General features: G+C 34.2%; 1 protein-coding gene across 4 annotated transcripts in view; it reads left to right on the top strand.

Moving 5' to 3' along the window:
* LOC140047188 (EVI5-like protein) overlaps nt 1-3633 on the top strand; it is a 39024-nt gene extending 35391 nt beyond the window's left edge. For all 4 annotated transcript variants that reach the window (XM_072092049.1, XM_072092052.1, XM_072092050.1 and 1 more), the window contains one exon: nt 415-3633. In XM_072092049.1, coding sequence (XP_071948150.1) covers nt 415-642 — 228 coding nt within the window. In that variant the 3' untranslated portion in view covers nt 643-3633. The remainder of the gene's footprint in view (nt 1-414) is intronic.
* The last annotated feature ends 11595 nt before the right edge of the window (nt 3634-15228 follow it).

Here is a 15228-nt window from a genome sequence, read left to right on the forward strand (position 1 = left end):
GGTTAAGACAGTGCAACTATAATTACATAGCCATAACATTGGCAAGGGTTCAATGCTCCGTGTCTGGTGGTAGAACGAGTCTTCTTAGATAAGACTATAATGTGCACTTCAAAGAACCTAGTACATCTTTCGAGACGAGTAGGAGGTTACCCGGTATACTGGTACACCCACCGCCGCTGATCATATCTGGGCCCTCTGGGAGACCACTCTTTGACTGAAGATGTCACCCAGTATAAATATATAATAATAATTACTTATAATCTGTAGGAATAGTGTATATGTGAACATGTACAGCATGTTTATTTTAAGGTTACTATATAGCTGTTATATTTATTCCCAGAGCCTTTAAATTTCTTGAATACTGTTGCCTTTGTACCACCATTGTACAAACAAATATTGAATTTTATTTTCTAGGTAAGACGATTAAAAATGGCGCAGAAAGTGAAAAAAACATCAGTTAAAGAAGACGCAGCCGCTTTCTTAAACGAATACGAAGATCTAGATGACGACAACGCATCGATCAACCTTCCTGACATCGACTCGTCAATATTTGAGGACGCGGACGGCATCGAGGGCGTGGAATCAGTTGCTAAACAATCGCGGGAACGATTAGGGTCCAAATCTAGCGAGACTACTGTATAGATACTGAATGTAGGTTAAAATCTGGTGCTCTTTGTTTTAAAGGGTGATTAATATTTCTTGAATTAAGCGAACCATGTACTAATTTGATATTGACCCACTGACATTAATATTTTAGACATCGTTGTCAAGATTTTATTTGTGGATTTGATGGAATAAAATATGGTTGATTTAAGACCTAGGTCACATATGTTGCCCTTTGTGGAGGAATAAATTAGGGTTAACTGGCCTAGTTGAATGCATATATGTTCAGGACCACATCTGTTTCATTTCACAGGTCAATTTGTACCAATATCTTATTGCATTACTGTTTGAAAATTGAGAATTATGTTAACTGGACATAGAGGAAATTATAGGTACAATGTTAACTGGACATATAGGAAATCATATGTACAATGTTAACTGGACATATAGGAATTCAGATGTACAATTAATGTTTTTTGTATAATATTGTACATATAAATAATGTTGTTAATCTTTATATCACATATATATTTATTCTTATGCTAAGTGAGAATCAGAATAATAATAATATTAATAACTTGTTTTTATCTAGGTAGCCTTTGCATTACATCACAACTCCAAAATAGTACATTATTGAATTTCAATTATAGACAAAAAACAATTTGTATTTTGAAAATTATGGAGGCACAAAGTGTAATAATTAAAAGAAATGTAACACTTTTCTTTTAATTATTTATTTAAACAAATGTGCAAGGAGGTGTTTTATCAATAGGTAGTGTATAATTTTCTCTTGTTTTATATAGCTATAATTTGCTTTTTTTATTTCTTGCCATACTGTAGACCACATTTTTGTTTTTAAAACTCTAGGTTATAATTTATATTGTGAATTAGTTTCATCATATCTCTATGCTATTCAAACAATGATAATTATATATAGATATATATTTTATATGTTTATAAAAATATTTAGTTGGATATTTAACATCTTTGAATTTAAATGAGAAGAGGGAAGCACATTTCTCTACCATTTTCTACCAATTCTCAGAGCTGTATCTCCACATACAACAATATTTGCCCAGTATCATAGGAATATTTGGCAATGCAGTATTCTCATTTATGTTTATCACATGTGGTGCCTGTATCATAGGTAATGCCATACTGCGTTGAAACACCGGTTCTCGTCAGATCACCGAAGTTAAGCAACGTTGGGCCCGGTTGCGTTCTGGATGGGAGACCGTCTAGAAATCGTGGCGGGTGCTGTATCTGGAGAGTGATGGTGTAATGGTAATATCGGACTAGCATGTGATAGGCATGGGTTCGAGGTTATCTGTACCATACTAATTGCATCCTTAGGCAAGATGCTTTACTCTCATTGCCTAATCTGGTAGGCGCTGCACTGCTGGCTGCCGTGGGTCCGTGGAGGGCCTAATCCGAATTTCCTCACTGAGGACAAATATTAATACAAAATACAAAAATACAAAAAAAAAATGTTAGGTTACGAGTTACGGTATGATACTAGATAATACTTTGTGATGCATGCTGTCTTATGGCATTTTCCTACGATACTGGAGAAGTATAGATACAGTACCGAGAATGACAATATTGGAATGCTACTGGTTTGTATGTTAGACCAACGCTGTCGGGAGTTTGATAGTTTACACTATCAAAGTTTATGTGAAAAAAATGTGATGTGCCTATATATGGACATGATGATGTCATATTACTATGATATTTGGGCACATCACACTTTTTTTGTCAAACTAGTTTGAAAGTGTAGACAGAGCTTTATACTGTGATCATCCAATTCTTTCTTCTTTTTTCAAATAAGCATATCCAAATGGTGCTGTTACTTTTGCAATTCATATAATAAATCTAAAAATTTATATTTATATCAAATTCACTGACAAGAAAGAGTTAAAATGTGGTGATCTATAACATAGGGTGAATAGTAGCAATAAGTTTAACAGTATCAAACATACCAGTGTGTAGGTCGTTTAGGAATGTCAATTTGTTCATAAAACATCTGAAAATATATGTTTTGTGTCGATTTACAAAGGTATTGCTTTTAAGCTTGGTAGTAGGCGCAATGCTTGCGAGTTGACCAATTACAAGCTACTAATTGGATGATCTGTCCGGTCATGATTGGTCAAATCACTTATGGTACGGTTGTGTCATTGCGTTGCGGCCAAGTGGGAACCAAGCTTTTTAGAAAATAAACCCCATTTAACAATTTATAATCAGAAGAAATTTAAGATGGATAGTAGGTTGTGTTTTAATTTTATTTTGCTTATTATTCAGTTTTTAAATCGGACCTTGTAACTACATTAATGGCGTAGCTTTTGAGCCTGTGTTTATTTTGGGTTATGATTTAGTTTCTTGCCATTGAAAAAGCTTGGTTAAACGCAAGGACGTAAAAAGCGCGCACAAAGTAATTGTCGCTTGTGATTCATTAGTCAACTTACTTGCGTTAAGCTTGGTTCCCACTACAGACGCAACGCAAGGGCGTAACGCAACGTCATCGATTTGACCAATAACAAGCGATAGATTATTGGAACTGTCGCTTGTCATTAGCTAACTCGCTTTCGTTGCGTCTACGTCCTCGCGTTGCGTCTGTAGTGGGAACCACGCTGAAAGCGCGTCTACGTCACTGCGTAAGAACCAAGCTTAATGTTCATGGTCGACATACACGCACACGTGATCAAAACTCTGTGCATTGTGGGAAAACAGATATAGCAATTTACCTTACTATAGAGTTTTGTTTTGAAAAGCCAAAATGTGTATATAAAATGAGTTGGCATGTTATTTATTGTTAGTTTGTAGCTGGGAACAGTTTTGCTGAGCAAATACTATAAATTATATATCTATGGTACATTAGTCTATAAAAAACAATTGTGTAAAAATTGTTTTCAAAACGACATAATTTTGCCAATTCTAAATCAATCAGTCAAATTTCATTGTATCTAACTTTTGTTTTCAGATATTATCGCAATAATTGAAAGAAAATAAATGTTTTAATTTAGTATTATGTGATTCAAGTTTTGCTTATATATCGATAGGAAATAGCACTACTGATTTTGAAATTGTGTTTATTATACAATTGAATTATCGTGTAAATCAATTTAGTGTTAGTTTGCCTGAGAGGCCGAGGGTCGTGTGAATGCAACCTTGTCTTCTTATTGGAAGAAAAAACCCATGCATTATTTATAGATAGATTAAACTGATTTACTGTATTTATACAACAAGTATTAGACACTCCTGAAAACGGCAATAACAATTACGAGCATTTGTTATTGGTTTTCACTCTAAGGGTGCAACGCAGTTACTACGTTTGCGCAGCGCAAATACTTAGACCAATCACAAGCGCGAGTTCGGATTATCCGTCGTTTGTGATTTTATAACGCAATCTATGTGTGTCGTCGTCGTGTTTACGTCCTACAGTAGTGTGAAGTGAACCAATCGTATATAGAGGATTGTAAATGTCAATTCATTCAAAGTCCCTCCCCCTTTTAAGTTTTTTTGCGGTCCAAAAAAGACTAAATTTACTGCAACAATATAATATAACTTCCGTTTACAGAATGCTTTTGATTAAAGCAAATGTATTATCTTATAAATCACACCATGACCACCGATATCAGTGGTATCAAAATCTGGACGTCATGATCAATCATCAAACATATGTTTAAAAAGTTCAGCAAAGGTCAAAATTAGGTTTTGTTGTCATTTTGTACTATTATTGTGAAATTATTGTATTGACCTTGGCGCCTAGGGCTATTGGTAATGGAAATGTAGAAACTTCAGGAACAAGTATCCGTTGAGCGGATAACGATCAAGGGTAATATGTGTAATATAAATCGAAATCCTTTAAACTTCTACCGTCAACAATAGCTTATTGTGTTATAAATTCACAGGTTTATAGTTTAACGCAAGTTACACACGATTATACTTTCTTAAATTGGTTTAGATAATGGAGTTTGACGCGCAATCAATCGCCTAGCAACGATTTCAAAATGGTTTCTTCACAAGACTGTTCTAAAGCTTGGTTCCCACTAGAACGTAACGCAAGGACGTAAACGCAACGCAAGCGTTTTAACCAAAGACAAGCGAAGTTATAGACAGTTAGCAATCACAAGCGAATAAGCCATCGCTTGTGATTGGTCAATTCACTTGCGTTGCGTCACGTCCTTGCGTTGCGTCGCTAGTGGGAACCACGCTTAAGTTAAGCCAGCAACATCCATCTATAGCCTATGTTACGCAGCTATGTCCCCCCGTTAGCTAGTATATTTGTTGTTGTCTTTTGTGAGATGCACTCACCTTTATTTTCTTTCAGTACATATACAGAGAAAAAACAAATGTTTTAACATTGTAGACATACTGTAATACTAGGGAGAGTTAACCTTGCAACCGAAATTGCTGGTTTTGTTTAATTTCTTATGCTTGTTTAAATATATATTAGTTTCATTAAAATATAATAAAATAAGTATGTACATAGTCAATAGTAGTAATACATTATACAAAAAGATAAACATCACGTGGTAAACCTATGTTAATGTTAGTGAATACAGACAGACATAATATAATATTATTTGATCTTATTCGGTGTGGTTCTCGGTGATACTTTTAGGCCTATATCAACAATTTTAGATTCACGTTAATACATTTTAAATTTAAGAACTTGTTGTGACCCGTTGAGCTTTTATGTTAGGTTTGTTTAGTCAATGATGAGCGGATTATATACTGTATGTCGTTTGTAAAATATTGACAGTGTTACTAGGCCTAATCGATATTGAAGCACTAAACCTACCTACGTGTACGTTCTTAGTATAGCAACAAGATATTCAAACTATGTTTCGTTTGTCCATTTCGAAGTTCTTTTTATACGCATTGAAGGATATTTGTACCATATGGGAAGAATAGAATTACACGATTACAATTTTAGAAAAACAAATTTAAGAAACTAAAAAATAAGATAATAAAAGAAACTGCTGATGTGATTAATTTCATATCATATCATAGATTACATTAATCTAAATGTTAAATTTAATTTAGTTACGTTGCAATGCTGTTATGCTTCAATGGCGATTGCATTTTACAGTAACATATTTTCTTTCTACACCTCTTCCCTGTCTGCAAATAAACAGTTTATCGGAATCCATGGTTGTACTGTAGCCTCAAATAAAGGAACGGTTTATCGGAATCCATGGTTGTACTGTAGCCTCAAATAAAGGAACGGTTTATCGGAATCCATGGTTGTATTGTAACCTAAAATAAAGGAACGGTTTATCGGAATCCATGGTTGTATTGTAATAAAATAAAGGAACGGTTTATCGGAATCCATGGTTGTATTGTAACCTAAAATAAAGGAACGGTTTATCGGAATCCATGGTTGTATTGTAACCTAAAATAAAGGAACAGTTATCGGAATCCATGGTTGTATTGTAACCTCAAATACAGGAACGGTTTATCGGAATCCATGGTTGTATTGTAACCTAAAATAAAGGAACAGTTATCGGAATCCATGGTTGTATTGTAACCTCAAATAAAAGGAACGGTTTATCGGAATCCACGGTTGTGTTAGAGTCTGTGTCCCGACGCGATGACTCCAATATTTTACTTTGGCCTGCAATATAATGATCGACCGATTTTGTATAGGTCAATGGTTAACAGTAATCATCAATGGAAACAATGTTGGTTTGTGTTTCGGTATAATGTTCCCTTCTAATTTTTGACAGTGATGGAATACATCACTATTGGTTCCGGATCCAGGGTAGTTATCTATATTTCAGTCATCAAAATGGGCGGTTCCTGGCAGCGTAGATGCTATATAAGAAACAGGCAAACAGATAATGACAATTGTCTTGTCTTTGTGCCCATCATCAAACCTTTCATACGAAAAGTGTGGAGGCACACACAGCATGAAGTCGTTTATAGTGTTTAGCTTATTGGCGGCCGCTTTTGCTGTCCCAACTCCTAGCGGTAAGTGTACATTTTATATTTTGTTGATGTGTGCAGTAGTAGCAGATGCAGGATTTGAAATGAGGAGGACCCAGCCATATATTATGTATTTTTCAATATATACGCCTGGGACCCGTCACAAAATAACATGAAAATTGATTAGCCATATCCATATATGGTGTGACGTAAGAGCCGCCTGTGTATGAGTCGAATGGATTAAACTATTGACTTTCTATATCATGTCGATATATGGGGTTCAATTCCCATTAGCTGAGCTTCTTTAATGAAAGAGAGATTATTTAGAAGGTTAGATAAAGTTATATTTAGGAAGTAGTTTTTTTCAAAATGAGTCCCCAACTTATATACAAAAACAAAATCGCGACTCACTTCCGTCAGTCGCAGATCATCGTCAAAAGTTTGTTGGTGCATCAATACCAGTTAAAAAAAAACAAATTAAAAATGTTCTCTACAGGATTCGGATAAACTTTTAGTAAACAAACGTTGTAGACTACGAAATTAGATCAAAATGTTATGTCGGGTTAATGTAATAAGTTCTGACGACGATTCGACTTAATTTTTTTGTAAAAAGTTTAAAATTGTGGCACATATTGCGTTTCATACGTATGATACTGCACCACCGCCGGCGGCGGCCATAGTTGCCATTTCTGGCATTATTATGCTTTTTGGCATTATTTGGAGGCCCACGGCATCTGGCATAATGCCGCGGCATTATTTAGCCGTTTTTAGCATAATCTGGCATAATTTTGTGTTTTTTGAACAACCAAAAAAATAATATACCACAGAACAAAAATAAAATATTTTGTTTAATCTTGCAATTTTTAAAATACATATCACCTTACACAATATCATATTGTACAAAACAGATCTGTTCGGGTTTTCCGTACAATAGTTCTTCCATCCTTTTGTTTCGGACTTAAATAGACTCTTCGGATAGGAAGGCTGCTCGAAAACTACCGTGTGTGCGATATAGGCAGCACAACAAATCCGAAGAGGCTAGCTATTGGCCAATTATGTTGCTCTATTTCAGAGACCATGCAGGTTATTGGATCCCCAGATATAGAGACAATTGAACGAAAACATTATGAAAGGGGTTTTGTTGTTTCAGTTCATAATTATAAGTGGCCGCACCTCTACCCCAACCCTTGAAATGGCAATTTCCAGTAACTAATTAGAAGCTCTAATTTTAAAAAGAATTTCTTCTAGGAGAATTTGTTTTCCATATTTCAAATTATGTTCCATTTGCATCGTCGTAGCAACCCTATTTTTCCAAATGTTCTTCACCTCTCAGCCCCAGTAGTGACCATGTGGGCGAGGTAATTTTTATATTAAGTGCCATTTCCGCTCATCGAGCAGCTCTATTTTTCTATTTTTTTTACCTCACCCCAACCATGGTGGGGCTGAGGTCATGGAGACACTTAATATATTTTTATTTCCTATTTTAAATTATAATTGCCATTTTCAAAACTATGATGGGCTAAGATCCTGGAGGTACTAATAAATATATTTTTATTTCATATTTGAAATTAAGTGCCATTTCCGCCCATTGAGCAGCTCTATTTTTCCAAATTTTCTTACCTCAGCACCAGCCATGGTGGAGCTGAGGTCCTGGAGACACTTAATATATATTTTTATTTCCTATTTTAAATTATAATTGCCATTTTCGAACTATGGTGGGCTAAGATCCTGGAGGTACTAATAAATATATTTTTATTTCATATCTGAAATTAAGTGCCATTTCCGGCCATTGAGCAGCTCTATTTTTTCCAAATGTTTGTACCTCCAGTCCCAACCATGGTGGGGCTGAGTCCTGGAGACACTTAATATATATTTTGATTTCCTATTTTCAATTATAATTGCCATTTTCGAACTATGGTGGGCTAAGATCCCGGAGACACTAATAAATATATTTTTATTTCATATTTTAAATTAAGTGACATTTAAATCAGCATTTTTCAAAATTTTCTTATCAACCATGGTGGGGCTGAGGTCCTGGAGACACTTAATATATATTTTTATTTCCTATTTTAAATTATAATTGCCATTTTCTAATTATTGTGGGCTAAGATCCTTTCATATTTGAAATTAAGTGCAAAGATCGAGCAGCTCTCATATTTCAGCTCAAAAATTCTAATTTCCATGGCTGTAACAGGTTTTTTTTTTGGGGGGCGGGGGGGTGGGGGGGGGAGAAGGGTTCGTGGGTTGGTGTTTGTTTCATATGCAATTACCATTTTCGCACCCCAGATATTTTTAGAATTATTAGTTATTACTCACAAAACTAAAAATACAATTTTTGAACGACATAGGGATACAATTTAGGCCCTATTTTGTGTCAGTTGGGGTTTTACAAATGTTTATTAGACATACAACCGTTGGTGGCGCTGTTTAGGGCCAAATTTTGGGGATCTGGCATTATTTTTCCCAATCTGGCATTATTTGAGACAGGATACGGCATAATTTAAATTTTATCGCTGGCAACGCTGGCGGCGGCGGCCAGAGCAGCAGCAGCGACCACCACGTGCTAAAATGTCGACCGAGAAGGACAACAAAAGGGTTGGGGAAAACTAGACAAAAACAAGGGCTAAACTAGTCAAAAACATTTGATTGTAGAGATTTATGCTCAGTTACAAACTTATTGAGAGAGTGCTATGTGTAGCCTCCTCTAGGCCGACCATGGGCCGACCAGGGAGTTGTAAAATATTTTACAACTCCCTGGGCCGACTATGCCAGGCTTTATATCTATTCTGTACTCCGCCCTCTCTCGCTCGGATCCACGTTGTTGTTGTATACTTATGAAATCCGCGCCTTTCCATTTTTTTCTTTTATAAGGCCAGGCTAGGCCTATTTAATATTATTCTACATATCACAAAAACGTATGTGGCGCTCTTACTAAATGATACAGTATTAAAGCGGTGGCTGACTATAAAGATCCCCTTCCCTTCCTGCTGTAGGCCTACCTCTCTCTTACGCCCGTATTCTTAAACCGGACTTTAGTCGTAGTTCGAGCTAAAACTTAAAAAATGACGTCATTTTAATTCATAAACCGAACTTCAACTAAATCACCGACTAAATCAGGCCAACCTCGACTAAATCGAGACGGATTTTGATCGATTTTTTTAGTCCTGGAGGGGGCAGACTAAATGGTCGACTAAATGGTTTTTAAACGATGTTTATAAAAAACGTAACAATCATTGAGTTGTTATATTGGCCAGATATTGATGAATGAAATATCTATATTTATATTAGCTTAATTAAATATACATTGGTATAAATTATAATAATGAAAATCATCTTTATTTACAACTGTATACAAATTACATTATTTTCTTCGCGCAAGTCCGACTTGAGCTACGTCACGCCATAGCGACAATGGGAGATGCGGCAATTCACCACGCGATGGAATGTTTAGGGGGCCTAGCGCTTTCTTGTCACGCTATGAAGTGCGTGGTTCGTGGCGATCATACTTTGTTGGGGCCTAAAAAATATAAAAGTTACCGTACCGCCATGGTTCCTAAATATATTTTTAAGATTTTATTTGTTGTTAATCAAATATACTTCACTGTTAAATTAATACTGATATTGTTCTAATAATTAACGATTAAAATTATTTTTCATGTATATAGTCCTGATGCGTAAAAAGTGTTGTAAGAAATGGAAAGTGATATCAATGCGCAAAATTTCGTCTGCTCCTCAAATACTCTCTTGTCATTGGCCAATGTATAGCCTTTGTTACCCAGACGTGTGCAACTCGACTAAAAGCTCGACTTCATTAAGTCGAACTGCAAACTTCGACTACTTCGTTTTTGAATCGAATTTGAAGTAATAGCTCGAACTACGACTTTTCCAAGTCGAACTTCGAACTACGACTAAAGTCCGGTTTAAGAATACGGGCGTTAGTCTTCCCTTTAATGGCCTGTCACGATAAATATGGTCCGGGGCCAAAATCGGTCCGGCCGGACCAGTTTTGGCTCTAAAATTGTAGCCAAAAGCAGTCCGCCACTGCCAAAATCGGTCCGGGCTTTTCTTCTGTCGATTTTAATTGAATTACTAGGCCTATGATGCTGTTTTAAGTTGTTTATGGCTAGAAAAATATCCCATGATATATATTAGTAAGTTATCTTGTCGGATAAATACTATAAATAAATGTATTTTATCTAAAAACATGACTTAGGTGTTCACTCATATTTCGGCCTGCCACACACTCACACGAACGGGTATGAGACGCTGATATTGCCAGCTAGATTTTATTTATGATTGAGGCATTTTTCCTTCCTCAGCCTAATCAATATTGGATAATTGTTTTATAATAATTGTATTGAATTGATATATTGATTGATTAACCATAAATAATTAATAAATTAAATTGTTTTTAACATCATGGGGAAACGAAGATGTTAAAAAAGAACAATATGGATTAAAAACAGGCAGAGATACATATTGTATACAAAAAGCCTAACAATTAGTACTTATTATTGATGAGTTACTACTAATAATGATAACTAGAAAAACAGGCTTAATTTATAATATTAAAATAACAAATAAAACCCATAGTTTTCAATATAATGACTAATACATTTTTTTTTTATGATATAATACATTATGACTCATTTTGCGCACCATATATTTGTAAGACCGGACCATATTTGGTGGCCAAAAACAGTCCTACTGCCCGGACCGATTTTATCCAGGCCGGACCAGTTTTGGCGGCCAAAATTGGTCCGGCCGGACAGGTTTTGGCAGCCATAAATGGTCCCCCGGACTGATTTTGGCAGCCAAAACTGGTCCGCCGGACCGATTTTGGCCCGGACTGATTTTGGTGTGACAGGCCAATGTCCACTACATAATCCATTGCCAACTTGAATTTTTTTAAACAATAATATTGGTTCAAATGTTTCAAATTTGATGCACTTGATTGTATGACCCACTATATTAAAGTTTAAAAGAGGTAAAAAAAATATAGTTACTGCAGTAACTTCAGTGGAATAATTTTGACACACCTTGTAGTTGTTAATTCAGAGTGGAGTAACTGGAGCGAATGTAGCGCTACTTGTGGTACAGCTACAAAGACACGTAGCAGACCGTGTGTAACCACCGACTGTGTTGGTGAAACTACGGAAATAGTAGCATGTGATCTCGATGAATGTGAGAATGGTAAGAAACACAAAAACATTAATGTCTTCAATGATTTTGATTAAGAATAATAATTATTAAAGATGTATTGTCCCTTTGCCTAATTCTAAAAAAATAAAAGATTTCGAAAAAAGGTGGCTAATTTTGAAGTATCATAATAATTATTAACTTTCACCAAAAATTTTTCGAAAAAAAAAATCATTTAACTGAAATACAGACGTTTTTTTGTTAAAAAAATAACTTTGACTTCCAGTCAAAGTTTTCGATCAAAACATATCCCATAATGAAACGCGCTTGTTTGGCTACTCTGTATGCAATCATAAAACTGTGTGAAAATACCTTAATCTCAACCGTGACGAGTTGTAAACAATCCTAATTAGCATATGCATAATGCGTACTCATGGTTTGAAATCTTTGTTTACTTTCGCTCGCGACGATTTTCCAGATAAAATGTAATCAAACTAATTTACCTGTTAATTACGTAAACTTCGAATTTTCGACTTAAAGTGAATAACTTTAATATTACTTTGATATGGCCACTTTAAATTTAGAATATTTTGACCTTCATTTTTTTGTGTTTAAAGGGACAATACATCTTTAAAGATGTAAAAAACATGAACAAATTAGATTTTGAATAGGCCATTTTGTAGGTTTAATAAAGTTGATCACTTCTCCAGAAAAAAAAATTAATGTTTTCACTTATAAAAAGACAAATAAAATTGGCTAGCAGCCAATTTGATAATTTTTTGCTTTAAATTATTTGTTCAGATTTGTCCTAAATTATTAGGCATATAGAACATCAAAATGGCATATTCAACAAAATTTGGAACAATTATTTTTTCAGCAGGGACAATACATCTTTTATCTTAATTAGTATTAAGCTTTGATCTAACTGGCACAGACAACTTGCCTTCTATTCTTGACGCATACTGTACTTCTAATTTACAATATGCTGATACTCCCAATTATTGATTTGGAGCACCAGAAGCAGCAGTAACACCTCTATAAAAGATGCTAAATAGAGCTCACCCTCTCATACACCCACTAATTACTTTTGTTTGTGTTTGGAACTTCTGTGTTCAAACAACTTGACTTAGTTCAATGTATCACTCTCTTCTGTTTATTTAGTGCATGATGGAAAAGGTACATTTAATGAATTTATTTACTTTACAGCTGGTCAACTTGGCCCTGTCTGTGTTTTTATATTGTGATCTTATATTTCTCGGTGGTTAATTACAAACATGAACCTGTTTTTACTCTATTTTTAAAATTTTTTATATAAATAATTTAATTCATGTTTGAAATGTACCAATTATTCAAGATTGATTATCAAACGCTTTGTGACCAACAATCGTCCAATCAAATGAGAAGAATATATTAAGGTGTGTTATTTAAATAACAAAAATTTAAAGACAAAATAGATGGTTAATTTTAATCAAAAACCAAAGACAATTTAGGTATTTTTGCTTTAAATTACATTTTTTTTGTTTTGGAAAATAATTTTTTTTTTTCAGTTTTGGGTCAAAGTGAATAACTATATTATTTTTAAAATGGCATATTCAATAAAAAAAAATTAGGGTAGTTTTTAGGGGGGACAATATATCTTCAATATTTACTATAAATAAAAATCTGAATCAATTAATAGTCTTGTGAAGTCTACTGATTTATTTACATCTATTTTATAAATTCCTCAAATTTATACTGTACATAAATGGAATAGGCCTATATTAATTTTACAACTTTGTGTGATTTTTAGAACCACACAACGGTAAATGTCCTCTTTTGACAACTGAGGAGCTAATGGCACGTTGCCCAAACACTGAATGTGAGACGGACACAGAGTGTGCTGATATGCAGAAATGCTGCCGTCTTTCTTGTAAACATGGTGCTCGCGGATGCGTTGACGTCCAACCCAGTAGAAGCTTACAACACGGAGTTTTCACAGAAGGTGCTGTATCTCTATTTGCTTATTTTTTTATAAATAAGAAATTAATCAAAAAATGAACTTTGTTGGTAATGTTTTTTTTTTTCAAATTGTAAATTGTTTTCTAATACAAGATTTGACACCTATAATTTTTTATTTTTCCTAAAAAACACAAAAACCGGTAAAAAAGTAATGAAAGTATTAATATATAGGCAACAAAATATAGATTACACTGTTTTGACTTTTTTGATATTTATTTTTTTTTAGCATCCTATTGCTAATTTTGTCTTCCTCAACCTTGCTTTACAAACAACGATTGTACGTCAATAAATCAAGAGTTTAAGTGTTGTACAACAATTTGATGATTTTATATACACTATTTTTTATAAATGTAATATAAGTATATTTGGTATCTGAGTCTCAAATTATTAACGCAATATTATTAGTTCATTGTGCGCATGCTCCCCACCTTGAAACAGATCCAGACAATGACCGACGAAACATCGATTATCTCACCTAGGTTGGTTGGTGGTTGGCGCGAATCGAAAGATCCCTTTTTTGAATTGAATTAAAGCTTTAAACTTTCTTTTTGCGAGATAAAAACAGTAGACAAATATGTTTATGTTAATAGTTCTTTATGTATTTATATAAATTGTAATTATCCAATCTTATATTTTTTTAATATACTGATTGCAATACAGATTATTGAAGTTGAAAAATAATAAAAGTAACATTTTATTTTAGGTACACTTCCAATTTGCTCTGATTGCTCAGAAACAAAGTGTACAACAGACGTTGATTGTGTGTGGCTAGGTGATTATGATACATGCTGTGTGAATATGTATCAAGGTGATCAAGTCTGTGGTGTTCCAATGAGAACTTTAAATTCTAGTAAGCTCCAACATTGTATATCATAAAACTTTGAATGAAGCCCATGGGCTTCTTTTTTTATTGCTCTGGAGTGGAGTTTCCTTTCAAGATGGGCTTCTTTTTCGAGGTTACTTTTGCAAACGGAAGAGGAGGCTTCTTTTTTTCTTTTCTTTTGTGAATTGCTACTAAAATAATAAGATAAGAGACATCTGCCAAGTTTAAATATTTATGATCAAACGATTTTTAAACATATGTATGATATAAACTCGATCATACATTATATCTGGCATTAAATCGCCTTGTTTCTTTGATATTCAAATTGTCTATCTAAAAAAGAAGCTCATATTATCTTGAAAAGAAGCCCGATGGGCTTCTTTTCGAGATTAGATTTTTAGACCAAAGAGGGGGCTTCTTTTTGAGTTGGGCTTCTTTTCAAGGTTTTTATTTACAAGAAGTTTCATATTACAATAAGGATAAATAATAATAGTATTAACATTGTTAAATAATTAACAGGTAAATTAGTTTGATTACATTTCGCCTGGAAAATCGTCGCGAGCGAAAGTAAACAAAGATTTCAAACCACGAGTACACATTATGCATGATGCTAATTAGGATTGTTTACAACTTGTCACGGTTGAGAAGGTATTTTCACACAGATCGCGAGGAAGTTTTATGATTATGCATACAGAGTAACCAAACAAACGCGTTTCATTATGGGATATGTTTTGATC

This window comes from Antedon mediterranea, chromosome 4 (assembly GCF_964355755.1).
Source record: "Antedon mediterranea chromosome 4, ecAntMedi1.1, whole genome shotgun sequence".
In the NCBI taxonomy this organism is placed as follows: Eukaryota; Metazoa; Echinodermata; class Crinoidea; order Comatulida; family Antedonidae; genus Antedon; species Antedon mediterranea.